At 51.8% G+C, this 27,670-nt stretch overlaps 1 protein-coding gene across 2 annotated transcripts; it reads left to right on the forward strand.

Annotated features, from left to right (window-relative positions):
* Nucleotides 1-113: 113 nt before the first annotated feature.
* Nucleotides 114-27,670, forward strand: LIME1 (Lck interacting transmembrane adaptor 1). Of its 2 annotated transcripts, XM_073309005.1 has the most exons (6): nucleotides 114-807; nucleotides 12,351-12,498; nucleotides 14,762-14,813; nucleotides 17,560-17,647; nucleotides 18,107-18,558; nucleotides 24,617-27,670. In XM_073309005.1, exons 2-6 carry the CDS (start codon nucleotides 12,401-12,403, stop codon nucleotides 25,046-25,048), a joined length of 1,122 nt encoding a protein of 373 aa, XP_073165106.1. In that variant the 5' UTR covers nucleotides 114-807; nucleotides 12,351-12,400; the 3' UTR covers nucleotides 25,049-27,670. The 2 variants fall into 2 exon arrangements, with proteins under 2 accessions (XP_073165106.1, XP_073165105.1); XM_073309004.1 differs by lacking the exon at nucleotides 114-807 and having other exon boundaries at nucleotides 10,778-12,498.

Below are 27,670 nucleotides of genomic sequence, written 5' to 3' on the forward strand. Positions count from 1 at the left end.
GAGCGGATATCTGGGCAAGGGGGGACCTCACAGTTGGGCTCTTGGGGCGGGGTATGGGATTCAGGTATATTGGCTGGTGGGGGCCCGCAGCTGGGCTCTGGGGGAGAGGGGTTGTGGGTGTCTGGGTACCTGGCTGGGCTTGGAGGGGGGTGTGCCAGAGAAACAGGAAGCGGGTTGTCATAGGGGTTTCTTTAACTCTACTCCTGGGGGAATTTTTTTGTCTGTATTGTTACAGACATACTTACTGACAGGTATTTTGAAATAAAATTACCAAAATAATTGAAACTGGTGTGATTATGTAGTGTTGTTTTTGACAAAATTTGCAGAATTTTAAAATATTGTGCGCAGAATTTTTAATTTGTGGCACAGAATTTTCCCAGGAGTAAATGGTGATAGAAATACGGTCAAGTACTGATGAATGGCCAGGCGTGGGTGCTGTTGCACATAGTCCTGCTGATCCCATCCACCTGCATGTTTTCTGCAAAAGCAGAGTAGAGAGAAAGTAAGTCAGTTGGGTGATATGATGACTTTTGCAGGCCAGGAAATGAGCTGTGGTATTAGACTGCCTGGTGTCTCAGCTCAAAGGCATCTCTATCTCCGGCTGAAAATCAGGGTTGAACAAAGGAGCAGCCTGAGAAAGAGGCACAATCAAGATGTTTGAAACACTCCATAATGTGTAGTTCAGAACAGTTGTATTCTGCAGTGCAAGGGGAGCAGGCATAGAAGGTAAGGAAGGATATGGAAGGAAGAGGATATGGATGGATTTCTGCTCTTCATGCTATCTGGCTTCTTCTGAGTCTCTGTAAAGTAAGTGTTTCTTGTTTCTTACCAAGCAAACTCGGGTATCTCCTTATCAACTACTGAAAAACATTGCTGCATCTCCTGTATCTGAACCAGTTTTGTTCATAACCCTCTAAGTATTGTACGTAAATGTTAGGCTGGCACTGCTGGAATGGCAAGATTCTTGCTCCTCAGTTAGCTCTGTATTGGTCAGGTTACTTAACAAATGTCCATGTGTTAGTCACTGGCCAATGAGGGCTGTCAGCTTTGTGCACATTAAGATTTATACCCATTGGAGCATCTAGGCTTAAATGCACAGAAAGGTCCGCTGAGCTTGATAATGTGTCTGGCATCTCATGAGTGGAACTTCACAGCCCTGCAACTGACACCCTGTTAAGAACAGTGGGGGCTGTTTCATTTCCTAGTGCCTGGTTTTCAGAAATGCTGAGTTTGGAATCAGTTGAAACTGGAGGCTCAGCACCTGGGGTGGAGGGGTGGGAGAGAAGCAAAGTCAGGCCCCTGATTGTTTGGGTTGAGCCACCTTCTTGTAGAAATCCCCAGCATCACTGACCACACCACTGGAGTTGAGGTTGTGAGGGGTGGAGAGACTGATCACAGAAATAACAGCATATATCCGGGATTTCAAACTGTGTAAATGGAGGTTTCAGAAGCAGGTGAATGATTCTAGTAACTACCAAACACATCTCTCTAAAAGCACCTTCCTGGCGTACAGCACGACTCGGTATTTTGTAATCTGGCTTTCTAAAAACGTAGCAATGAGAATTCTCACCAGAACTGCTACCTTGCTGTTTCCAGCCCAATATTTGTATCAGAAACCTCTCTAGCAGTGCCTGCCTCATGTTTTAAAAATACATACAGTTCAGCAGAAACAGTTTTATTGTCTCAGTCAGCAGAAGGGAGGCACAAAATAATCAAATTTCTGAATCTCAAGGTTTCAGCCAGTTTTCCATGGTGTTCAAGGTATAGGAGGGCAACCTAACATTTAAAGCCACAGGTGTCTTTACCAAAACTTCTATTTATTTTTTCCACTTATTTTTAGTGTAAACAGCAGCACCTATGCTGTGATCAAAAACAGGGCCGAAGCTGTCGGGCACCTAATGTGTACTTGGCATTGGCCCAGCTCCGTATGGCAATCATTCAGAGTTTTGCCATGGACTTCCAGGGGAGAAGAGTTAGGCCAGTGCTGAATGCCTTTTAAAAGCCCACCCTACATGGAGCAGTAAGCACTGCAATCGGAAGTGTTTGTGCTTTTGTGTCCGTAGCCCTGGCCATTCTGAGACTAACCTTCATAAATCCAGCACGGCTCTTCAAAAACCCAAACCACACCACCCCCAGCCATTAGCCAAAGCTGTCGCTCAGAGCCTGCCCATCTCCTCATGGGTTCTGTTGCTGAATTGCTGTGCTTCTGTGCTCAGTTCAGGTTTGAAAAGTTCTTCTCGGATTTGTTAGTGCTTTATCATTAGCAGCCTCCCATGATACTGTCCTGGGCTGACTGTAGTTCTCGCTGAAGTGAACCTCTCTGGCTTCTTTTGCTGTTGTAGAAATCTTGATAAGGAGAAACCGTCTTTTTTTCAATAACCCCCCTCCTCCTCGCCCCAAGTCCCTGAGAGCCGTGTCAGCCACAGTCCAGCTGATGATCTCTGGTGGTGCCCAGCTTGTGACCTTCCTCTCTCCTTCTCCTCAAATAACAGCAAAAAATTGAGCCAATGTTTTGGGGGATTTTGAGGGCATCTCTCTTTCAAGCTGCTATTTCTTAAATGTGGATTCATGTTCATTGATTTTTTTTTTTTCCACCACAAGGGACCATTGGATCATCTGGTCTGACCTTCTTTTTTACACAACCTGTCGAATTTCATCTCCCAGTGAATTTCATTTCGGGTACTCTTGCAGCCTAGCTTGGATGTAAGCCCTACTTGTAACAGCCAAAAAAAAAAAAAAAGGTGGGGGGGGGTTGGAAATCAACAGCAATGAACTATTTTCATGCTTGATTAGCACCTATCTTTGCATGCTTTTCCTAATTCTCCTAGTGCCTAGGTGTTTCTGTATTCTGAACACATGCTAATAATGGTAATTGCCTGATCAAAGCTGCTATGCATAGCCTGTAAAGCTTGTCCTCTGTGTAGCACTGCTGTATGTCTTTACCTTAGAGAACAGCTGCAGGGGCTTGGGTCAATAGCTTTATTGCCAGGGAGCTTAATTGCACATTTCAAAGTCCATTTAAGGACTTGATCCTGCAAACCCTTAATTGTGTGACATGCCCTTATGCATGCAATGAGGCCCACTGACTTCCATGAGGCTACTCGCAGAAGGAGAGACTCCTCATGTAAGTAAGGGTAAGCAGAGTCAGCCGGTAAATTTTAAAATTTCAGATGACCCCGATTCATAGTCCATAATGCTGACTCCAGCCTCCCAAAAGTATTTTTTCTTAAAAGTAATCATACTTTTGTCAACAGATGTAGGATTCTCCTTCCCCTCCTCATTCCTGCCTTGTTCTTCTGTTTTTTCTTAAATTCATAGAGTTTGAGGCCAGATGAGAGCATTATCTCATTGTGGGTTCTGGGATCATTTTTTGCTAGTTGAGTGTTCTGACTGTTGTGATTTGTATTTTATGGAATTATTGTACAAGGCCATCTGGACACTTGATGGGCCTTGAGGAAATGTTAAAACCTGGCTGAAAACTTTCAGGAAGAAAGCTGCCTATAACGTGAGGCTGGGGACTCGGCTCACTGGTGCTAATAGACAGTAATGTTTACCTCCTCACACTGGTACGTTGATACTAAAGGAGGGATCGGCAACCCTTGGCATGCGGCCTGTCAGGGTAAGCCCCTGGCGGGCTTGTTTGTTTACCTGCAGCGTCCGCAGGTTGGCCGCTCCCGCTGGCCGCAGGTTGGCCGCTCCCGGCTAATGAGGGCTGTGGGATGCGATAGCCAGCACGTCCCTTGGCCTGCGCCACTTCCTGCAGCCCCCATAGGCCTGGGATGGTGAACCGCGGCCAGTGGGAGCTGCAATCAGCCGAACCTATGGACGCTGCAGGTAAACAAACTGGCCCGGCCCACCAGGGGCTTACCCTGAGGGGCTGTGTGCCAGAGGTTGCCGATCCCTGTACTAAAGGCTGTATCTGTATTATATGGTCCTAAGGCACTGGGTCTTCCGAAAACAGATGGGAGTAGATATTGTGGTAGCTCTGTGCAGCAAACGAATAATCTATCAGCGCGCTGTAGTGCACACCTGACACCGTGTTCATGCTTCTGGACCGCAGCTACACTTGGCAGCATTGGAAGGCTGCTAAGGGGTGAAAAATATTAGAGGATGCCTAGTATGTGTGCACCACCAGGTATCCGTCCATTTGAGCGTTAGCTTTGCTTTGCGGGACCCACACTCTGAGGCTGCACTAGGACTGTGCTAGCTAAGGGAACTGACTAAAATTAGGGTTTGTCCTGCGAGTATCCCATAAAAGACCTGTCCCCTCTGAGAGAGAGGCAGTATTGTCTAGTAAAAGCATCAAACGGGGCGTCAGAAAATTCAGGTTATCTTCTCAGCTCTGGCACTGACTTGCTGTCTCTTCGGGCAAATCACTTAACCTCTGTCTCAGCTTTGCCATCTGTAAAACTTGGAATAATTCCTCTCTGGGTGTTGAGGCTTTGGTCACTAACATTTTCAAAGGACGGTGAGATTCTCAGGTGGCAGGTGCTGTCCGAGGGCAGCACTCTGTTTGTTTGGGCAAGGATTTGTCGCGCACATTGGCTTGTACCTTTGGGTGCGCAAGCCTGTGAAGAGATCGGTCAGTCTATGGGAGCTGTGGCTTCCTTTGGCTCCCATTTCTCAAGTGGCTTCCCCAGGCACGTGGCCTTCGACTGCTGAGGAAGGGTTGAGGGCGTCTGTTTCCAATGTGGTGTGGCTGGAGATTGTGTTGCTTTGTTAGGAGGCTGATCCTGGAGCTGCTGAGTGCACTCCCGCTGTAATCAAGGGGAGATGAGGGAGATCAGCACCTTCTAAGATTGGGCCCTAATTTCAACACGTGGGGCTGACACTAGGGCCTGCCATGGGCTGACTGAAGCCGGGTAGTTGCCTGACTTTGTTTTCCTTTTCTAGGTACTTTAGTATTGGGCAGGGTGACGGGGCATTTAGGAGGCACACACAGGGCCCAACGGCATGGCTGAGCTGGTTCTTTCCCCTCCAGGGATGCTGTTGAAGTTGTGTGCTTCTGCGCTGCCCGATCCAGACTGCGAGCTGTTTTTCTAGGTAGTGAATCTGTCTTTGTGCCTTCTTGTCCATTGAGGTGAGCAGTAGCTGTTTCATTGCCTGTCCTTCCTTCACTGACTTCCTTTCAGCATGGCAGCTGCAACGATGGGAGGTTGCCCTAAGTCATTCTCTTGCAACCCCCATCCTTCCATCTGCATGGGGGTGGGAACCCCCGGTTCATTTTGCAGCCTGCCCATAGAGGTTAGGGGGTCAGGAAGAGAATTGTGGATGCACCTGGGGAACAACTGTGCTTTGCCACATCCTCTGGGGAAGGTGGGATTCCGGAAAGAGCCCTGGAAAATAGGACTCTCGCCTTCTCCTAGTTCCTGGACTCAGCACCACATCCACCTTGGCAGTGTGGTCCTTGGGTTTATGCTGTCTGTTGGGTTGCCTAGGGCACTGTGCCTGGACACTTGGCCTGCATGCGTGGATATGGGAGGAGGGCCAGCCACAGATAAGCAGGCTTAGGCCAGGTGTGACTTATTTTCCATAGGACTATGCAAAATAAAATACTTTGTCCTTCTACAGCACTCCAAGATTCTCTAGGCCCTTGGCAGACATTAAGACTCCCAAGCTTCCTAGAGCTTCGATACCATTATCCCCTTTTTAAAGAGAGGGAGATCCAAGGCACATAGTGTAAGTGACCTTCCCATGGGCCCCCCGAGAATCAGTGGCAGAGAGGATGCTGGAGAGCTTGCTGCTGAAACTCTGGCCTCTCCATGCTGTCTGGCACTGCCTCCCCTGGCCGAAGGAGGAGAGAATAGGACAAGGAGGATTCACAGTCGTCTCAGAGCCCAACACATTGTCCGCATCTGTGTTTCTAAAGCTCATTGGGTTGTTCTTTCCCTTTAACAAGAGAACGGCTAAGGCAGGAGAGTCCCCCTCCCAAGAGGTGACTTTTTTGCAAAGAGGGAAGTGGGTGAAACCTCAAAGGCAGAAAATGCATCATTTTCAACGGTGGTGTGACAACACGCATGTGGCCTTGAAACTCCCACCCTTAGAACTGCCTGTGACTTGTGCCCTACAGCCAAGTGTTCTATAAACAGGCGCAGAGCTCCTTTCTGCACGGGAAGTGCTGCCCAATGGAGAGCCTGGGTGGGTTCAAATATGGCTAATTCTTGCCATGTGGGTGGCACTGAAGCAAATCTTACCCCATCCCTAGTCTGTGCCATAATGAGGTAAACTCTAGTGCTGGCATCCAGTTCACAAACACAGGGCGACATCCTCCACAGCTATGAATCAGCACAGTGACTTTGCATTGCTTAAGAACTTAAGAGCGGCTGGACTGGGTCAAACCAAAGGTCCATCTAGCCCAGTATCCTGTCTTCTAACAGTGGCCAATGCCAGGTGCCCCAGAGGGAATGAACAGAACAGGGAATCAAGTGATCCATCCCCTGTGACCCATTCCCAGCTTCTGGCAAACAGAGGCTAGGGACACCATTCCTGCCCAGCCTGGCTAAATAGCCATTGATGGACCTATCCTCCAAGAATGTATCTAGTTCTTTTTTGAACCCTGTTATAGTCTTGGCCTTCACAACATCCTCTGGCAAGGAGTTTCACAGGTTGACTGTGTGTTGTGTGGAAAAAATACTTCCTTTTCTTTGTTTTAAACCTGCTGTCTATTTTCATTTGGTGACCCCTAGTTCTTGTGTTATGAGGAGTAAATAACACTTCCTTATTTACTTTCTCCACACCAGGCATGATTTTATAGACCTCAATCATATCCCCCCGTAGTCGTCTACTTTTCCAAGATGAAAAGTCCCAGTCTTTTATTAATCACACTTCATGTGGCAGCCGGTCCATACCCCTAATAATTTTTGTTGCCCTTTTCGGAACCTTTTCCAATTCCAATATATCTTTTTTCGAGATGGGGCGACCACATCTGCATGCAGTATTCAAGATGTGGACGTACCATGGATTTATTTAGAGTCAATGTGACATTTTCTGTCTTCTTATCTGTCCCTTACGTCAACTGTCTTTCAGGAGCCATCTCACAATGCCCTGCACTGACAGTACAACTGGTGCAAGGGAGGATGCGTACCACCGACACAAGGAGTTAAGTGTAGACACACTTAATTTTATAGTGTAGCCGTGGCCTAAGAGAAACCCCTCTGCACAGTGATGATGGAAACCGTGCAAGCACCTTGCTTAGACACAGTTGCTGGTGCCCTTTCAGGGCCAGGCCCGTAGTTGGTAAGAGGCAACAGCAGGTTCATGTCCCACATCACAGGAAGTTTTGCTAACCCCTTGTGCTGTTGCACAGTTTGCTCTTTTCTGCAAAACCTTGCACCGCCGCACACTCTCTCTCGTCTTGTTTCTCTTGCAGCCCGTCGGATGCACTGGAGACCACAGTGAGCGCGCTCGGGGGGTTGGCAGGCCAGGTGGAGGGGAGCTGTGGCTTTTTCGTTTTGTGGTCCCTTTTGCAAGGAGCACGCCTGGTGCAGGGGGGTACAGGAAACTGATTGCCCTGATAGATGGAACTGGAGCCAGCCCAGAAAGAGAGGATGTGACTACATGCCTGCCTGCTTGCATGCAGGAAAGCGTCAGCCCTTTGGGGACGGCATTGGGGGGCCTGCTAAAGGGTCAGCAGCACTACAGATTGTTACTGAGCTGGTGATGTGGATGAGTCCTTATGTGCCACGTTTAACACCTGGCTCCTACTCACGTGGGTGGGCCATGTTCCAAGCCTGCTAGTGAACAGGGTGGTCAGGCGATAGTCAGGCTGAAGCAGGTTCTAAGATGGCTCTTCTCCCTCCTATCCCTCTGGGTGGGAGAACATCCCACATCCCCTGTGCCATGTGATGAACGTCCCCAGTCCTCTGCCACTCGCTCCAGCAGCTTGGGCAGGAGGGGACAGCAGCCGAGACTTCCCCTCAGTGTACTGCCCGAAGCCTGGCTGTGTGCCATGGGAGGTGCAGGCTGGCCAGCGTGGCTGCGTGGAAGCACTCGGCCCCTCTGAAGGGGGCAGTTGGGAACAGGGTACTGCTCAGTGTGGGTCTGTCTGTGGACTGTGGGTGGAGCGAGACACAGCCACTGGTTTGCAGGCCCCAGAAGCTCCTGTGAGACATCTGGCTGCGCCCCAGCCCCATAAGTCAGCACCGCCCCAGTCGTGTGACTTTTGCTACAACCCAGACCTAGTGAATGGCTGGTGCCTTGCGCTGCCAGCGAGGATGTCCAGGGGCTGAAGCCCCAGTCTGGTCTCATGCCTCATGCCAGCAGGGGCTGGGCAAGCTGCCACAGCCAGGGGAAATTAGCAAAGGCCGGGCCAGGAAAGGAATTTGTTTCCAGTACCAGATATGATGTGTGCAGGAGCGGAGAATCCAGCCAGCAGAGGCTGCCTCTTGTCTCTGCCTTTTCCAGGCAGAGGAATGGCTGGCCAGTCCTCTCCAAAAAACCCATCCTGGTTATTGGGCCCCCCAGTCACAGACAGCATCTGAACCAGTCATTGGGGCCATACCTTGAGCCCAGGATGTGGCTGGGCTCATACAGTGGTGACTTAATGTGCATGGGAAATGGAAAAAGGCCAAAGCAGGTTTGCAGAAGGCCAGCACTGGATTCTGAAATAGCACCGGGGCGGGCTGAGATTCAAAACCTGCTGCATATCTAGGGCAAAGGGCGGTGAGCCTGCAGCCCTGCTCTTCTGTCCCACATGCATTTGTTCTCCCTTCCCTATTAAGCCCCCTTCTGACCTTGGCAAGGATCAGCTCTCACGGTAAGGATCAGAGACCAGAGAGGGGCTGCTTTCCCCGGCTGGTGTGACCTGGACTCCAAGGCCTGGGGCCACACTCAGAGCTGGTGTCAGTGATGGGCTCCACCGGCTGCGTTAAGCCAGCTCTAACTCCATGAAGCCAGCGGCATTGCATCTGCTCGCACCAGCTCGGAGTATGGCTCTCGCAGGGGTTGGTTTGCCTACAGGACTCGTGTCACTGGCAAGCTGCTGCTCTACAGAGCTGAACTTCTTGAGGGCCTAAGCCTGAGAGCGGGGAGTGCCTGCTGAGGCCTCCTCAGGATCAGGCCCCAAGGAGAATACCAGAACCACTCCCACTGTTCACAGCTGCTAAAGTAGGTCTGGTGGCTGGCTGGGCTGTGGGAAGCGGGCGGTGCGATTAACTGTGAAGCCCTCATGGTTTCCTGTGTGCTGACACAGAGCCTGTTTGCCTTCCCATTGTTACTCACCCCACAACTCAAGCCTGCTTCTGCAAGAGGCCGTGAAGATGTGCGGCTGCTGAGCTCTCTGACGGTGGGCACAGCATTTCCACTCGCCACCCCGTCCCCGGAGCCACGAGACCAGGGTCTCGATGTGCCGGCCAGAGTGGTGAGTGGGGGGAGGGCGTGGGGAAAGAGCAGTTGGGTGACCTGGACGCACGCAGCACGAAAGTGTCTTGCAGGTAGGCCCTGGCCCCAGCTGGACTTGGCCCTGTCAGGCCTGTCCACACAAGCCATATGCGCACATTGGGGCACCTGGTTCCAGAGCCGGAGTGTCCCTTCCACATCCCAACGGGCTGATCCATCTGCCATGTGGTGTTGCCCCAAGGAGGGGGCGCGTGACGGTGTAGGAGCTGGGCTAGTGCAGGCAGGCAGGCTGTTAATGGCAGAGGGCTTCTGGGATGTCCTGGCAGAGTCCGGCAGCAGGCACACACGGGGGTACGAGCTGTGTCCTTCCGAGGAAGGACAGTGGGATTGCAGGGCGGGGTTGGTGATGCAACCACCAGACCAAGGCCGGATGCTCCGGGGGCTGGGAATGGGAACTCCCAGGACTTTTCCCCATGGCAATACTTAATGCCAACCCAACTCTCCCTCGTGAATTTTTTGCTACACTGAGGCTCCCAACTTTGCATGGACCCAATACCCAGCTTGGGGATTTCAGGCTTGGGGGCTGCCTCTCATTTTAGATTTAAAAATGTGTTGAATCTAAACCAAAAGCGGGGCCCCACCCAGAACCTCATGGCTGAAGCTCCCTGAATTTCAGGAGGATCTGACTGTCTGGATCAGAGCTTCTCCTCCACGCCATTATACCTTTAGTTTTGGATCAGAACCAGGAGGAGCCTGTTACCCACTGAGATCTCAGGGGCTGAACAGCCATTCTTGGGAGATTTGAACCTAAGGAGAAATCTCATGAGAACAGACGATCTTGCAAGGTTTCCACCAGTGAAGACCAGAATGGCTTGTGAGACAGCAGCACCATGGGACCTGAATCCCAGCCTGGATTCAGCCCGCAACTCCCATGCCCGCTTGAATGCAGAGCAGATGCCCTGTTCTTAGCCCCGCTCAGTGTAAATACCTGGCTAATCTGACTCCATATTCATTTCCAAGCACCTCACCCCTGTGCTTGCTCTGTTAAGAACTTGCTGATGGGCTAGATTGAAACTTTCCCTCCACCTCCCTTTCTGATTCTACTGCATTAGGTGGATCAGAGTTCAAATGCAGTCTCGTGCGCTGGGCTCCCATCTTTTTCTCTTCTTTTTCCTCCCTTCCTTTCTTCCAAGCAGGTGCCATTACTCCAGCATCGAGCTGGCTCCAGGACAAAGTGCCACGGCTCCAGAATTCAGTGTTGTCATGCCCACTTGGCCCCGGAATCATTAGACCCCCTGGCTTATAGTTGGAATCCTAGTACTGGCAGCCCCAACTATTTGAAGATCAGGTGTCAGGCCCCCAGAGATCATAAGAGTGGCTTAAAAATGACAAGATTTTTCAAAATCTTGTCATTTGGGGTCCTTTTTCTTGGCCTCGTGCTGTTTGAGTCTTTAGGGAGCACTTGAGTCAAGTTCTTGAGCGTTTCTAGGGCTAGGAACTTTTTCTTTTAAATGGAAGCTGCAATTGGCACCTAATAACGTGATGCCCCCAGGAGCTGGGGCTTCAAGAAAAGCACCAACTTGAGCCAGACTCGTGATAGAACGGTGAGAATTAGCGATGCCGGAATCCACCTGGCTGGGCTGTGCCAGGAACAGCCGCGTAGGATTCTCCCATGGCTTGGTGCAAAGCAGCAGTAAGGAAGAGGGTGCCCTCTTGCTGAGCTGCAACTCTGCCTTCCAGGAGAGGAACCGCATCCATCCCCCAAAACACCTCTACCTGGGAGATCACAGGCTCACGGCCCACTCTGCCCGAAAGGACACTTGAGAGAGAGTACGTACAGGATACAGCCCTGGAGCCCCAGAAACTCAGCAAGGAGGGAGATCTGTTTACTCCAGCCATTCAGCATTTGTCTAGGAAAAGGGGAAATTGGGCCAGATCTGGAGACAGTGGCAGCCCCCAGGAATGCTTTGGCTCAAAGCGTCCATTGACGACGGCTGCTTTTTCTTCCTTATTGGCTCCCCCTGGTGGCAAATCCATACGAATTTCGGCAGTTCAGTTCTAGAAGACTTCATTGGCAGGACAAGCTAGATGCAGGTTGCCGAAGTGTAATTCACGAGGCAGATCCTATAGGTAGCTATTGAGCGGCTAGTACCTACCTCCAGGGTGGAGCTGCGCTCTGTGCTGGGGTTTGATCCGTTTTTGTTGGACTCCATGTCTATGCTGTTGAATTAAACTTCCTAACTTACAGTAGCTGCAGCGGGAGAGGTGGCGCTTTGGGAAGCGGAGGTAGGAGGAGCAGGAGATCGGCTGCAAGGATTGTGGCTCCCCATCCACGCTGGGAAGATGCTATTGTAGCTGCATTCACCTGAAACTCTTGGCTCAGGTGATGCGACCCACTGGGCCAATCGGTGCCTGAATCCTGGGCTGGGCTACTGAGTGTGGATACATTGCTGTAAACTCAAGACATGCCAACCAACTGCTTGTTATGGTGCTTTGTGCTTGGGATAGACAGGAGGACAGGAGTAGCTGGGTTCTGGCATCATGCTCAGACCTGGCTCTAAACAGACAACCTACCGAATTCTCAATTACTGAGGGACAATCTCCACTCATGGATATATCTTTGCTTTCCACAACCAAATCTCTGTACAACTTCTCATGAGTGATGTACCCGAGTATTCAGATTCTAATATTTAAACTGTATTGTTAAATCTGTTCACCTAAACTTGGGTTATTGCTGATAATGTACTCTATATATGATACGACTTTTAAAAACTAACTTTATATTTGTGGATAATCTAAGCAGTACACCCAGATGTACAGACACTGTTTTCCCAACTTATGTAGTCTATAATTTTTTTAACTTTTAGCTTTAATAAAATTTTTAAGCACGACACTATTACTTCCCTCGCTGGCGTGATCCCATGCCTGCCCCAGCCCGAGACGGGGACATTAGATGGCATTGCCCTCTGCATTCTCCTTCGGGTGCACTAATTACCAATGTTCTCTTCCTGCAGAGCTCTGCGTGAAGTGGATTTCTGAAGTGGCTCCAGATCGTGGTGAAAGGATGGCTGGGCCCCATCGGCCCTCCTTCACTGCCGCCCTGGGACTGGCATTGCTCGGTGTCCTGGTCTTCCTCTCAGCCCTGTGTGCTGCCTGCAGAAGGTACGTGTCTGAGCCTCCCTCTCACAGTGTAAACCACGCGTCAGGGTAGAACAAACCTCAGGAGTTTTGCATGGGTCTTGGAAGGGTTAATTCATACATGGATCTCCTTTGGCTTAAGTAGTGGCAGTCTGTATGTCAGCCCCTCTCCCCCACCCCGTCCCACTGTCCCTCAAATGCAACCAACCAACCATGGAGCCGTGCATGCTGGGGCAAGGCTGGGGGAGCTTAGCTGATGCTGATGCTGTGTGGATACCCACCTATCTCTGTTGCTCAGCAGTGCAGGAGTGTGAGGACCCCAGTGCCTGGATTTCAGTTGCCTGAAACCCCCTGCTGCAGACATGCAACTAGATTCCAAAAGCTCCCACCCTCCTGCTTCACTCCTCTCCCCTCCACCAAGGACTATCCCTGCCAGGTTTGTTCCCCAGCATCAAAGCAGGAACAAAGCTCCAAGCCAGCGCTGCACTGGCTGCAAACAGATGAGTCACAGGCTAGGGAGAGGCTGGTATCTCCCAAACTGGCGGCTTTTTCCAGCCAACCCAAACCACAAGCCACAAAGCCAAGCTAGGCTCCCAGGGCGGGGATGGGATCAGAATCAGCCCTATGCTCTCAGCTACGATTGGGCCTCTCCCCATGCTTCTCCATCGCCTGGTCTTCTGGCCCCAGCACTTGCCTGGCACAGCAGCTGCCCATCGCTGTCATAAAAAGGGGGCTGGACATATCTGTCCTGGCTGAGTACAGTGAGACCTGCCTTAAACCCCCCACCCAAGGGACCAGTAAAGATCCCCCTTCTTGCAGAGGCGGGGCTTGAACTAAAGGCCAGACAGGATTGTCCTGGGAAGGGCCTAGGGAGGCTTAAGGCTGCCCATTGGAGGTGGGGTTGGGCCATTGCTCCCAGTGTCACCATGCCATGTGGGGTGAGGTATGGCTAATAGGAGGAGTTGGCCCTTACGCCACCATAGAGATTCAGAGCAGGGAGGTTAGGGGAGTCTGAAATGTAGGGGGAAGTGATCCTAGCAACACCCCTCCGCCCCTTGGCAGCAGCATGAGCCCAGGAAGGCTGCCAGGGCCCGGAGGCATGTGTCAATCCCACCGGATCCTCATTAAACACTTCCCATAGGCTGATGTGTAAACTAAGGAGGGCCCGGCACAGCTGCGGAGATGCCAGGCCCTTTGAAGAGGGAGCCCTGAGGTTTCCATCAGGGTTAGCTGCAACTGAGCGTGTCGAAGGTCTTGTCAAGATAAAGGGAGTGGGCAGGATTCCCACGTCGAGCGCAGCAGGGCGCTCTGCAGCACCAGGCTGTCGGAGAGCCCAGACAGGCTGGGCAAAGAGCAGGGGAGTGGGGGCCAAGTGACAGCTGCCCTCAGGAGAAAGCAGTGCTGCAGGAAGCACAGAGAGTCGGCTTGCCACCTCACACAGTGTCCAGGCCTGGCTAGAGGGGGCTCTGGAAAGATACAAGGCAGGACACTCACAGCGGTGTATGGGCACAGTGAATCCTGAGTGGCGGGCAGGCTCACAAGAGCACGTGGGCGTGGATTCAGAGTGGCGGGCGTGCTCACAGGAGCACGTGGGCATAGATCCTGAGTGGCGGGCAGGCTCCCAGGCACAGGTGCAGTGAGGCGGGAACAAATGCGATGCACCGTGTTGTACAAGCTTAGGAGCTGTGCAGTGCCGACAAGATACCAGGTCACGGGCATGCTGCAGCTGGTGCCCGTGCAGGCAGGATGTGGTGTGTTCGTCTGACTGATCCGCACAGCTGCACGATGCACTGAGTAGTCTCAGGAAGCAGAGAGCGCTCGCCGATGGTGCTCTCATTAGGCTCATTCCCAGCATTCGGTATATGCTCCTAATGTCCGCGTGACCACTGTACTGCAGTAGGAAACGTGGCCTTAGCTATAACGGTGATGGGCATGGTGTAAGACCCTGGATACAATACACCTGGATCCACTGGGCTAGCCATGAGAAGCCGATTCCTTGGGTGATTAGCATTCACCAGTGCTGCACAGAAACAATACGTTAAAGCCGAGGCTTTAGAAAGTGACCTGTGATTTTGGGTGCCCAACTAGAGACGTCTCACTGGGGCCTGATTCCCAGGGGCAGGCTGAAAATCGGGCCTCTTGGAGGCCTCTCCACAAGGGCCCCCAGAAACACTGGTCACGTCTGAAAATGTTGCCCTGCAGGCCACAGGAGAGCTCTTCTCACAGGATGCTTGCTGGCGGATCCTTCACCACCATCCAACCTTTGGCTTAATCCTTCTCCTTGCAGGAAAACTAGGAAGAAGGTGGTCCCACCGGACGGGGTGAAGCTGGTAGATGTGGTAAGTGCGCACATTGGCTAGATAAGCTTATGGCCCCAAAGTCACGCAACAACCAGCGGGAGCTGCTACTCCTGCTCCAGGGGAGCATGGGTGGCCTAGGGGGAGCCCAGCGGCACTGCCTTAGGAAAGGGCCAGGATGGCCGTCTCCTGGACAGCAGCTGTTGCAGGAAAAGCTCTAGAAATGGGCTGTCTTAGAGCCCCATCCTGCACGGTGCTGAGCACCTTCTCCTGGCTCAGTGGGAATTGGGGGTGCTCAGCACCTCACGAGGACTGTCTGGAAGCCTCTGGGGAAGAGCTGTCAAAGTGGAAGGTGGAGCGAGTCTTCTCTGCCTGGAGTGAGCAGCCCGCGGGAAAGGGAATTGGGACGGCCTGTCGAAAGGTGTCTGTGTTACTGCTCTGGGAGGGACCAGCTGAGCTGGGAGCCAGGTTGTAGCCGAAGCAGCATATTTTGGTGTCCAGAGATGCACTGGAAAGCTGAGTTATTTTATTCCCAGGCATTAATTCAAAAACACGAGCAGCAGGGGGCTGGAGTGCTCGTTACACAGCAGAGACCAGCCTCCACCAAGCATAGTATGTGACAGGGAGAAGGCACTGAGCCCTAGCTGTTGCTGGATGGTGCTTAAATCAGAAGGTAAAGTTCACCAGCATGGCACTAGGCGGATGGAGCAGGCTTGCTGGGTGGAGCTGTTTGGGGAGGGCCTGGGGCAGTGCAGCCTGGCTGTAGGGATCCCCCAAAATGGGTACTAGCCAAGCAAATGGCAGGCAGGGTTGGTAAATGCAAATTGTACTGCACACTGGAAAACATCATCCCAAGTACACCTACAAAATAATGGGGTCTAAATTAGCGGTTACCACTCAGAGATCTTGGAGTCATTGTGGATAGTTCTCTGCAAACATCTGCTCGATGGACAGCGACAGTCAAAAGAGCAAACAGAATGTTAGGAAAGGGACAGATAAGACCAAAAATATCATAATGACAAGATAGGTTTCAGAGTAACAGCCGTGTTAGTCTGTCTTTGCAAAAAGAAAAGGAGGACTTGTGGCACCTTAGAGACTAACCAATTTATTTGAGCATGAGCTTTCGTGAGCTACAGCTCACTTCATTGGATGCATACCGTGGAAACTGCAGTAGACATTATATACACACAGAGACCATGAAACAATACCCCCTCCCACCCCACTGTCCTGCTGGTAATAGCTTATCTAAAGTGATCATCAAGTTGGGCCATTTCCAGCACAAATCCAGGTTTTCTTACCCTCCGCCCCCCCCCCCCCCCAAACTCACTCTCCTGCTGGTAATAGCCCATCCAAAGTGACCACTCTCTTCACAATGTGTATGATAATCAAGGTGGGTCATTTCCAGCACAAATCCAGGTTCTCTCACTCCCCTCCAAAAACCAAACACACAAACTCACTCTCCTGCTGGTAATAGCTTATCAAAAGTGACTCACTTTTGATAAGCTATTACTAGCAGGAGAGTGAGTTTGTGTGTTTGGTTTTTGGAGGGGGGTGAGGGAGTGAGAGAACCTGGATTTGTGCTGGAAATGACCCACCTTGATTATCATACACATTGTGAAGAGAGTGGTCACTTTGGATGGGCTATTACCAGCAGGAGAGTGAGTTTGTGTGTTTGGTTTTTGGAGGGGGGTGAGGGAGTGAGAGAACCTGGATTTGTGCTGGAAATGACCCACCTTGATTATCATACACATTGTGAAGAGAGTGGTCACTTTGGATGGGCTATTACCAGCAGGAGAGTGAGTTTGTGTGTGGGGGGGCGGAGGGTAAGAAAACCTGGATTTGCGCTGGAAATGGCCCAACTTGATGATCACTTTAGATAAGCTATTACCAGCAGGACAGTGGGGTGGGAGGGGGTATTGTTTCATGGTCTCTGTGTGTATATAATGTCTACTGCAGTTTCCACGGCATGCATCCGATGAAGTGAGCTGTAGCTCACGAAAGCTCATGCTCAAATAAATTGGTTAGTCTCTAAGGTGCCACAAGTACTCCTGTTCTTTTTGCAATGACAAGATATAAATCCACGGTACCCCCACTCCTCGAATGCTACGTGTGGTTCTGGGCTCCCCATCTGAAAAAGAGATATTAGAGATATTAGATATGGAAAAAATACAGAGAAGGGCAACAAAACTGATTAGGGGTGTGGATCAGCTTCCATATGAGGAGAGATTAATAAGACTGGGACTGTTCAACTTGGAAAAGAGACGACTGAGGGGAAAGAGAATCAAGGTCTATACAATCATGACTGGTGTGGAGACAATGAGTAAAGAAGTGTTGTTTACCCCTTCATGTAGGACAAGAGCCAGGGGTCACCTAATGAAATGAATAGGCGGCAGGTTTAAAACAAGCGAAAGGAAGTACTTCACCACACAGCACACAATGAACCTGTGGCGCTCATTGCCAGGAGCTGTTGTGAAGGCTAAAAGTATAATTGGGTTAAAAAAAGAATTAGATAAGTTGATGGAGGATAGGCCCGTCAATGGCTATCAGCTAAGACGGTGGGGGATCCAATCCCATGGTCTGGGTGTCCCTAAGCCTCTGACTGCCAGAAGCTGGGACCGGATGATGGGATGGATCACTCTGTAAATTGCCCTGTTCTGTTCATTCCCTCTGAAGCATCTGGCACCAGCCACTGTCGGAAGTCCAGACACTGCGCTAGATGGACCCTTGGTCCGACCCAGTGTGGCCGCTCTTGAGAGTCTCACCGGTGCGTCTCCTCCTTTCTTTGCAGTCGTTGCTGAGGCAGATGCAGCTCCGATCACTCAGTAAATCTGACACCAAACTGCATGAGCTCAACAGGGTGAAGCACGTGGATGAGCGTGAGTGGCTGTAAAATTCTACCGTAGCTGGAGCTGATGTGCAGAGAGATCTGGCGGCTCTGGGGCTGGGAGTGCGCCGATGCAAAGGGAGATGGTGTCTATGCCTGAGGAGCAGCGCAGCCTTCCAGTTGCAGGGATAGGGTAGTGGTTCTCCCAACATCCTCTCTGGTAGGGCCACGTTGCCTGCTACTAGATGGCTGGTGTATTCCTGCGATTACACGTGTCCACACGGGGTAGTTGCACGTGCAAGTCATCCTCGTTAGCATGAGCAATGACACTCGTTCACGCTGTGAATGAGCTTCCCAGTGAAGGGGTATTGACAAGGGCAGGGTATTATTAACACTTATCTTTCTAACTCTGCTTGGTGAGTCCATTGAAAGAGCCAGCCAGTGTCCCCTACAAGAGCCAGCGCAGACTCCTTACGCACCTCTTCTCTTCTCTTTCTCTTTCTCTTCCCAGACCAAAGACCAGCCAGCATGGATTTCCTTTACCCATCAGGGTCTTTGGAGGATGGAGAAGGAGCTGCGCATAGCTCGAGCTTCAGCATCCTGCTGCACCGAGAGCTGCCCCAGATCCCCCATTCCAACCCTTCGGCTGATGCCCTGAGTCCTGACCAGACTTACTCGAACCTGTTCTTCTCAGCCCCGCTGAAACCAGCCCCGGAGGCGCTGTACGAGTGTGCGGCCGTGACTCAGGAAGGGCCTCAACCAATGCCCGTCTTGGGAACCCCAGTGGAGGCGTCCCCTCTAAGCGAGGCAGACAAGGCAGTGACAGCTGAGTACGCCTGCGTCCGCAAGGCGAAGAAGAATTTCCAGCCAGAGCTCCAGGACGAGACACAGAGTGAATCCTTTGTGGGGCCTGCGGACCCAGAAGGCTGGGAAGGAGCTGCCTGTAACCCCCCAGCGGTGAAGGTACAGTAACATCCATCACCTCCTCCCGCCCTGAGCCTCACAGTGCTGTGGGATGGGAGACGGGCAGTGTCGGTGCTAGGTGGGTAGGAACACACTGCCTGGCCCTGAATGGAAGCCCCGAGCTTGGCTTGCCATTATCCAGGGGGTCGCATTGTTCTTTATTTGTGGGGATTCAGGTGGCTGGGGAGATCTGTGGAAATGGTTACAAATCCTGCCAGCCTCCTGAGTGTCAGCAGGAAGGGTATATTTATTATCGATAGCACCGAGAGGGGGCCATTGCTGGGAGCTGCAGAAACTCAGAGCTCAAGGACTGACAAGCCCCAAAGAGCAGAGTGCTTTATTCTCTGGCCCCTGTTATACAGGAGGTTCAGGGTAAATGATCTCGCCTTAAACTTTATGAATCTACCTATTTTATTCATTATTTGTCAGCTCCTTCCATTTGAAATGTTTGTTATTCAATCAAGGAGCAGAAATGTGATTTTGGCAGCCAACTACTCGCCATGAATAATGACTAGTCGAAGCAAACAGTGTGGGAACAGCGAGTTTGAGGATATTCATCCAAACTCGTCACCTCTAGTAACGAAAGGTGAAGGAGGTGAGAATTGACTTGCAAACCCACTGTCATGGAGATTGGGTCCCCCCTGTGGAATGGGGGAAGAGAACTTGAACGCAAGAAGGAAGCCAGGAGCTCTGGAAAATTTTTAAGCTTTCAGAAAGTTCTAAGTGGAACTAGAGCCTGGGGCCCCAGAATTGTAAATATTGTGCCTGTGAAAGGCCCAAGTGTTGGGAATTGTGTGCGCAATCTTAATAAATGCACATGCAAATGTGCATGCCGTTCTGAAAACGTGGGCCTTGATTTCTTTCCCCCTTAAACTAGATTCTCACCTCCTTCCCTTCCCCACTAAAGAATACACTTAACCAGTTATTGTTGCTTTCATTCTTGGGGGAGTCTGGGTGCAGACTAGCTGCAAGATGACCCTTAGAAGGTTTCCTTACAGGAAGATTCTAGGTCCGCCTCAAACAAAGCTTGATGGGGCTGGTGCTGGTGCTGATGCCTATTGGACTAAGGTTCTAGGTCTATTAAATCCTCTGCTCCTAGGAGTGCCAACAGTCCCTGCCTGTACTGATGAGCTGACCTTCCTTAATCACACGTCAGAAGGGAAGGAGGGGGTTTGGATTAACTCTGGATTTGGATTAGGTTTAGGCTGGATTTTGCCTGTGCTTCTGGAAGGGAGTAAAACAGTTTATCCTGTCTTCGCTGTTGTAACCGGGCATCTGCCGGGCTGATGAGTAGCTTATCAACTGAGTTCAGGAGGCCATGAGCTTGCAGGGGATCAACTGTGCAGCAGGGTACAAGGGTTCACCACAATCCCTAAGGCAGATCTGACCTTGGGGGATCACTGGGGCATCGGGCAGTTCAGTCAGGGCCTTATCCAAAGCTGATGGGAGGAAACAGGAGGCTTTGCTTTGCTTTAGGTAAGCCGTGGCTCAGGCCCTCGGGATTCAACTTCACAGGTGGCTGAGGGAATACAAAATTGATTTGGGAGGGCGAGACCCCTTGGAATGACCCAGGGAAAACACTTCCCTTAAACATGTGTACATAGCCCTTAGAGCTGGTGAAAGTCTTTCCGATAAAAAGTTGGGGTGGGGGTGGAGGGGGGTGAGATGGGGGGAGGGGTTGATGAAAGTGTTTTTCAGAAAAATAAAACTTTTTGCAAAAGAAAAATTTTAAATTTTGATCAAAATTTTTCAGCCAACCATTCTGAGCTGTGGGTGAAATCCCAGCCTCTTCCCCCTTGTTTTTATTCCTCCCCCAAACTTTTTCCACTTGAAACCAGTGGGGGATGTTTGTATCCACAGAAAATTGGCAGTCTTTTTTCACCAATAAACACACATTGTGGGAAATTTCAATTAAATAAAAAACATTTTGTTTCTGTCGACATTTTTGTGAAATATATTTGACCTTTTTAACAAATACCAGCTCTGGGTGGGTGGGTGGCTGGGTGTAAGCTTCATTGAGTCAAAGTGCTGGATTCAGACCTGGCTGTAACGGCAGGCACTCATCCCACAGGTGCCCCCTGGCAGTCCAGTGTTGAACCACAGTTTTGCCTGCCTCCGTTTCCCCTAGTAAGCTTTCAGTACGTTCAATGAGACTTGCATACAGTGAAAAGCGCCACTTCTGGAGTCTGGTTTATTAAGCATGGTATGTAAATAAGCTGTCTCTTCCTGCTCTAAGTCTCCAGGGCTCTCCACTGCTTGGAGCTCTGTAACTTCTCCCCTGTACAACTTTGTCTTTTGTCTTTCTCCTTGGGAATTTTCTCTCTTTGCATTCTGGGGGGGATCTGAGCAGATGCCTCTGCTCTCCAGGGTGGCATCACTGGGAGTAGCTTCTCTCTCCCCAGAAGCTTCCTCTGTCCTGGGGCCTCCTGACTGAGCACTTTATAACTCTTTATACAGCCCAGTGTCAGGACTGGGACAGTTTGATCTAGTGGTCAGAGCCAGGGTGGTCAGAGCCAGATTCTAAGCCAGGGGTCAGAGCTGGAATTGGGGAGCAGTAGCCACTTGGGAAATCGCTCAGTTTCTTGGACAACTCCTTGCGCCTCCTTCTGGCTTAAATGGTTTGGTCAGGCCAATCAGTGGGGCCAGTCATCGTCCCCAGGCTGGATTCTTGTGGACAGTGCCTGTGGGCTGGGTTCGAGTTCTGCTAGCCCCTCACTTCCAGCTGTTCTGGGTGGCCTGCCTAGTGGTGGCCGGGGGGAAGGTGCCTGGCACCTGTGAGCCCTTGCAACCCCGTGTTCCTTAACTAACTAACTGCAGCTCAGCAACTTGTCCACTTAACGATGCACAGGTGAAACTTGCTCTCCCTAGTAAGAGCCGGTCACAGGGAGGCTGGCTGGCTGGCTCCTCAGAAGCCAGTCCCTGGGACAGAGGCAAATCCATTCACTTCAGTTGGTTTGTCCACCGTTTACCCCAGATCTGAATTTTTGCAGAGGGCGATCCCTCCAAAGAACGGGCCAAGGCCAGGGCAGGTGTAAGCCAGTGACTTTGAGCAGGGCTGAACTTGCCCAGTGACTGTTGTTATGGCAAGGGATCCCCTAATAGGGCTGCACATATCAGAAATCCAGGAGGCCTTTTTCCAGCCTTGCCCAATTCCCTCCTCCTTCCTTATGTTGTCAGAGCGCAGGCACCATCTGGATAATGCTCCTTCCCCTTGGTGAGTTGGGATGATGGCCGCTGACCTGGCCATGGCTCAGCTGAGAGCTGCTAGCAGAGGGTAGACCCAGCAACCTGGCAGGGAGAAGACAGGTAGATTGTTTCCACTGCAGACAATGGTGGAACTGTGGAAAGCTAGTGAGCTCCGGGCAATGACACAATGAACTTTTACCCCCACGGAACTAAGAGCTCAGGAATTCTGGAGTCACAGGATTTGACGTCTCATACATAACTGTGCAGCCTGCCAGAGGGGCCAATGGGTAAAAGTGGCTTCTCCACAGGAGGGGGTGGACCTCTGGTTGCAGAGCGGAGGACTCCAGACTTGGTCCCAGAGGAGCAGCTAGCTACACCTGTGACTTGGGCTGGGATAAAGTGGCTCAGGAGGAGGAGAGAGGGAGGGAGGCCAGCTCGGTTCAGTTTGCAAGAAGCCAAACCATGGTCCAAACTGGAGGAACCGAGCCACTAGGCGTGTAGAGACAGAGGGAATTCAGCAGCAGATTGCCAGTCCTTCTGTCTCCGCACTGGGTTATTTTTAAAATCCCTCCTGTCTCGCCAGCTTTCTGGCTCTAGCGTCCGGCGGGGTTTCCTGGAATGTTGCTGGCTGGTCCATGGCAGCATCTCCAGCCAGCCCTGGCGAGGGCTGTGCATTTACAGGGGCCAGAAGGCAGAAGAGCATTAACAGCTTCAGAGAAAGCAAAAGGCTGATTGTTACCATCCCAAGCCTCAGCGGCGGGGGCGGTGGAGCTGGGGGGGGCAGGGGAATGTGAGTGCCAGCAACTCCTCCTCCTCTATCTCCCGAGGGAGCATCCAGAGCCAGTGACGTTCGCTTGCCGAGCCCCACAGCTAAATAGCAATATAAACAGCAGCTCCCACTCCCTGGCTTTTGGGGCCAAAGGTGCCGGGGCTTAAGCTCTGGGTATGTGAGCTGGGTAGACAGATGGCCGGTGGCGGGGCTCATGTTGAGCACTAATAAAGAGCAGTGCGGGTGTTTTGGCAGCAGCGCGGGCTAGCCACGCGAGCTTGCACCGAGGGGGTAGCTTCGGGTGGCTAGTCGGAGCCTCTGCCACCTGGCTCTTTTTAGCTTGCTAGCACACGGCTGTCTCCCCGGGCTAGGAGGCTCGTTCCCCGCTGTAGCATCGCCATCCCGTTAGCAAGGCGCGGGCCTTCCCTTGGCCACGCCACACTGGGGGAACGGTGCCAAGAGAGGCCTGTTCTGCCCGTGCAGGAGCTCGCTTGGGCCTGGGCATGCGGGTGGAGTGTGAAGGTGTAACGCGCCATCGTGTGCATTGCTACACAGACCAGCCGTGCAGCGCTGGGCTGGGCCGTACACAAGCGATTATACGGGCAAGGCTCCCCCCCCATGGCAGCAGAGCTCCTCCCTGCTCAGACCCTGTGTCCCAAAGACCCAGCCCCGTCAGAAAAACGCCTCCCCAAAGTGAGACTAAATTGGCCAGACGTGGGCTGAGTTGCTGCACGGGGCGGGGGGGGTTGCACAGCCACCAGCCCTCCACCGAGGATGCTGCACCTGCCTGGAGAGCCATGTGCCAAAGTCTCCTCGCTAGAAGCTGTCAGGCTGGACTGCAGACAGCCCCCGGCCCTCTGTGCTGCTACCGTGATGCCTGCAAAGGACTTGCCACTGACCACAGCTCGGCAGAGGATGTTCCAGGACCTTGGCTTTTTGTGCTATAATTTACTCACTTTGCTGTTACGTCACCCCCCGCCCCATTCATCTCATCTCCCTGTGGCACGTTGCTCTCTTGCTGTAACCTAGATCGTGGGCTTTTACGGGCAGGGACTGTCTTTTTAGTGTGCGTCTGCGCAGCAGCCAGCATTGTGGGGCCCTGATCCACGAGGGGAGCTGCCGGGCCCTCCTGCAGTAGAGGAATACGAATAATCACAAGAGGCAGGTGAGGACAAGACTTTGAAATGGATCCCTCTAGGATGGGAGCTTCGCGGGCTTGCCCGAAGAGGAAGTTAGTGAAAGGAGAAGGGGGTTGTTAGCCAAGTTTAGACCCTGAAACCTCACCAGTAGATGGTGTCCTAATGGGAAAACCATGAGCCTTCCTAGGAGGGGCTGTGGTGGGCACTGAGAAATACTGGGCACTTTGTTCAGGGGTTTATATTGGGAGCTGAGTCAGTCCATCACCAAGGCTAAAGGCTTCTGGGAGGAGGCTCCTTGTGTTTCTCTTGGATCAGATGTTTCCCCGGAGGGAAGGATGGGAGGCAAATCAAAGGAACTGAATTCCCAGGATCATCCCGGGTAGGAACAGGGCGACTGAAACGGCTGCCCAGTATTCCCTGTAACAAATCTGGGCTGGGGCTGATGGAGGCAACTTCCCCCATTTCCGCACCCTCGCTTCAGGTGCCCCGGGCAGCTGGGCGCACCTTCTGCTGAATTAGTACTAGGCTATTGCCCTCAAGTTAACGTGCCTTGATATAATACCCCTGTTACAGGGGTCAGGGGCTGATGATTTAGGAAGTGCTTTGGGCCTCTGTTAATCCTGTTGGCAGGTCGGGTAGATGTAGAGCCTCTTTGAAATCCAGGTCTTGGGGCGAAACCAGGCCTGGCATAAATGGGTGCAGTTCAGCTGCTCCAGGGTTGAATTTGGCCTGTTACGTCTAGATCAGTTGTTCTCGACTTTTTCTGTCTCATGGCTCCGTTACCCCCTGGTCTAGATTGACCTTTGCTGCGTAAATGCCTGGATGCCCTTAATTCTGTGGGTGGGACTGGTGACTTTATAAAGCAAGTGGGCTGAGCGTGAGTCACAGGCAGGAATACACGGGCAGGTTTTGTTGTCCCACTGCTGTACAGGAATCCCCAGTAACCGCAGGTGTTCTTTTCTAGGTAGAAGAAATGTACTCGACGGTGTGCAAAGCTGGCAAGAAGAAGAAACACCAAGGCTCTGCTCTGTCCCTCTCTGAAGGAATGGACCTTGGGGAGACGGGCCAAGGAGAACAGGGGTGGCCAGCTGCCCATCTTGGAGATGTCAGGGCGGGGTATCAGTCCACACCGGGCCAAGTCTCGCGCACTAAGCCCTGCTATGAGTCTATCAGTGTTGGATCCTGGACTGAGCACAGCAGGAACCCAGCCCCAGAACCGGCCTACGAGGCGGTAGATGTCAACTGGAAAAAGCCCAAGAAAAGGGACAAGTCTACCAAGAACTGCCCTGCTGAGAACTTGTATGAAAGCATCAGCGAAATGTGGGAAGGGGACGCTAGGACCACAACTGCCCTGACGGCTCCCAATGGGTTGGAGATATACATGACAGACTTATAACCCCTTATGCATAGCTGCCCCCTTCCAGGGACGATCTGTGCTCCTCCACCGAGACCTCCAGCTGTCTCAGATCTCAGCCACATGGCGAGGCACAACAAGAACATCCAACACCACAACGGTAAATACTAAAAACATCAACCCGCTCTAAATCCTTCTGCCTCAGGTCTCAGGCCAACCTGACACTAATGGGAGTTTCCCTGTGGGCCAGGTATCCCATTGCTCCTTCTGCAGAAATCCTTGCACCTTCCTCTGAAGCAGCTGGTGCTGGGCACTGTCTGAGGCAGTTCGCTGGGCTACATGGACCTATGGTGACCTGAAAACTACAGGCAAAAGAACTGAGTAATTCTAATAGGTGCCCATTGGAGTTTGGCATTGCTTGGGGGCTGTGCCCATTCTAGGAGCACAGACACCCAGGTCAGGTACCTGTCTTGCCTGAGTCTTTCTGCAGGGTCCAGTGAAGCTGGGCACAAAAACCTAGTTAAGGAAAGGGGCAGCTGAGTTAATAAAGAGGACTCTCCCATATGTATTTTAATCCTGTTCTGAATTTCTGCCTCTGTCCCAGCCAGCAGGCTAACAATGCAGCAACTGAGAGACCCAGAAACAGGATGGTTTTTATTGCCTGAGAATGCACATTTAATGGGATAAGATTGCCAGTTTGTTCCAGTTGAGATGGTGAGGGTTTCCTGTCCAGGTGCTTGGAGCTCTCATTATCAGCCTGAGCTGCCCAGGGCTATAACAGTTCCGGGGTAGCAAAACCAGGCAAACGTTGGCCAGACTTCTGAGTCAGGCTGGAGGGCACAGGCCACAGGCTCTGGAGCGGCAAAAGGAGAGGACAGGAAATTGAGGCAGTGCGGTGAATGGGTGGAGCTCACCGTTTGGGGCTGAATGCACCGCAGGTAGAGCAGATAGCTTTGTGCTCAGTGCATGGCCTGGGGGCAGGGGGAAAAGGGTGGCTCTAAGCCACCTGTACCCCTCCTCCATCCTTGGGCTGAGCAGGGCCCTTTCAGCCCCTAGCCAAAACAGTACCAGCAGGAACGGTCCTCCAGGTCCTGTTACGCTACCCAGGGACTGCCACTTTGGCCTCAGCCCTTCCTGCTGCCAGCCTTCCCTGGTGGTGGCTGAGAACCGGCTATGCCCTTCTTACGCCACCCTGGGATTCTCCAGTGTCGGGGCGTCCCCAGGTGCACTGCTTGTTCTGCGAGAGCCGTGCATGCCAGACAGACAGAGGGCTGAGCAGCTGGCCCAGAACGCCCATGTGCCAAGCTTGGGAGTTATCGTTGGGGGCCCCGCTAACGGGTTACATGGAGTAACTGGCTCCTCTAGTGCTTGGAATATTGAAGAGTCCAGAGACAAATTAGCAAAATAAGGACTGTTTATTAAGAGAGAATTTCTGCAGAACTGCAGGGCTGAGCTGGAGTGAGGGCTAACGCCTGCCCTATGCGGATCTAGGAATCTCCTCTCCTCACTAACCAACGTATTAATACAAGGAACCCACGCTGGCTGACAATACCCTGAGAACCCCAGACACTGGTGCTTGCTGCTTGGGGAAACTAGGGCTGTGTACAAATTAACCCTTTCGTGGTGGACACACACACACACTACAGCTGCCTTGCCTTAGGCTGGGTCTACACTCAAGAGTTAAATCGACCCAGCTGTGTTGCTCAGGGCGTGAAAGATCCACATCCCCTCGCAACGTAGTAAAACCGCCCTAGCCCCTGGCGTAGACAGCGCTCGATCAGTGAGAGGGTTCGTCCGTCAGCTCGCTACCGCCGCTCGGGGGAAGTGCATTAAATTCGCTGATGGGAGGACCCCTCACCCCGCTGTCATGAGCATCTACACAGAAGCATTTCCAGTGTAAGGAAATCCGCAGTCCAGCAAAGGAGGAGAGAATTGAGGACTCTGCCCCATGGCGCCTCAGAAATGGTGCTTCTGCCCAGAAAGCAAGCCAGGCCTTGTCTCCGCCGGGATTCCAGCCACTGGTGCTGCCGCACTAATGCGGCTCTGATTTGCCCGCTGGCACGGCTTACCTGCAAGGAAACTGTTCAAATCATGCAGTGCCCGGGACAAGCGTGCCTGGGGGCTTCCACCACTGGCTGGAATCCCAGCGGAGACGAGGACTGCGTTCCAGAGAGCTTGACGAGCTGTGCTGTTCAAAATGTGTGCTGTGTATGTAGCGTTTCTGTGTAACGTAGCACCCTTTTAAAGCCCTTACCCTGTAACAGAAATCACAAACCTCCATGCACTGCTTTGATAGTTTGGAAGGTAACTTTGGGAGGCAGTGTTGCCTAGTGAGGAGAGCACTGAAGTGGGACTCAGAAGAGATGTGGGTTCTATTTCTGGCTCTTCCACTGGCCTGGGTGACTATAGGCAAGTCCCGGTGCTGATCTGTGCCTCAGTTTCCCCATCTGTAAAATGGGGATAATGATATTGATTTCCTTTGTAAAGTGCTTTGAGATCTATTGATGACCAGATTCAGGGATTACTGTTTTTCTTCTAGATGTCTCCTGCTGGCTGTTGAAGGTCAGAAAGCCTGCAGCCCCCTTCAGTTTCCTATCACTATAATAACACAATAATATTAAAGGGCTGAGAGTGTTTTTATACTGGAGTAAACATCTTTTTAAA

Source organism: Lepidochelys kempii, chromosome 13 (genome assembly GCF_965140265.1).
Source record: "Lepidochelys kempii isolate rLepKem1 chromosome 13, rLepKem1.hap2, whole genome shotgun sequence".
NCBI lineage: Eukaryota > Metazoa > Chordata > Testudines > Cheloniidae > Lepidochelys > Lepidochelys kempii.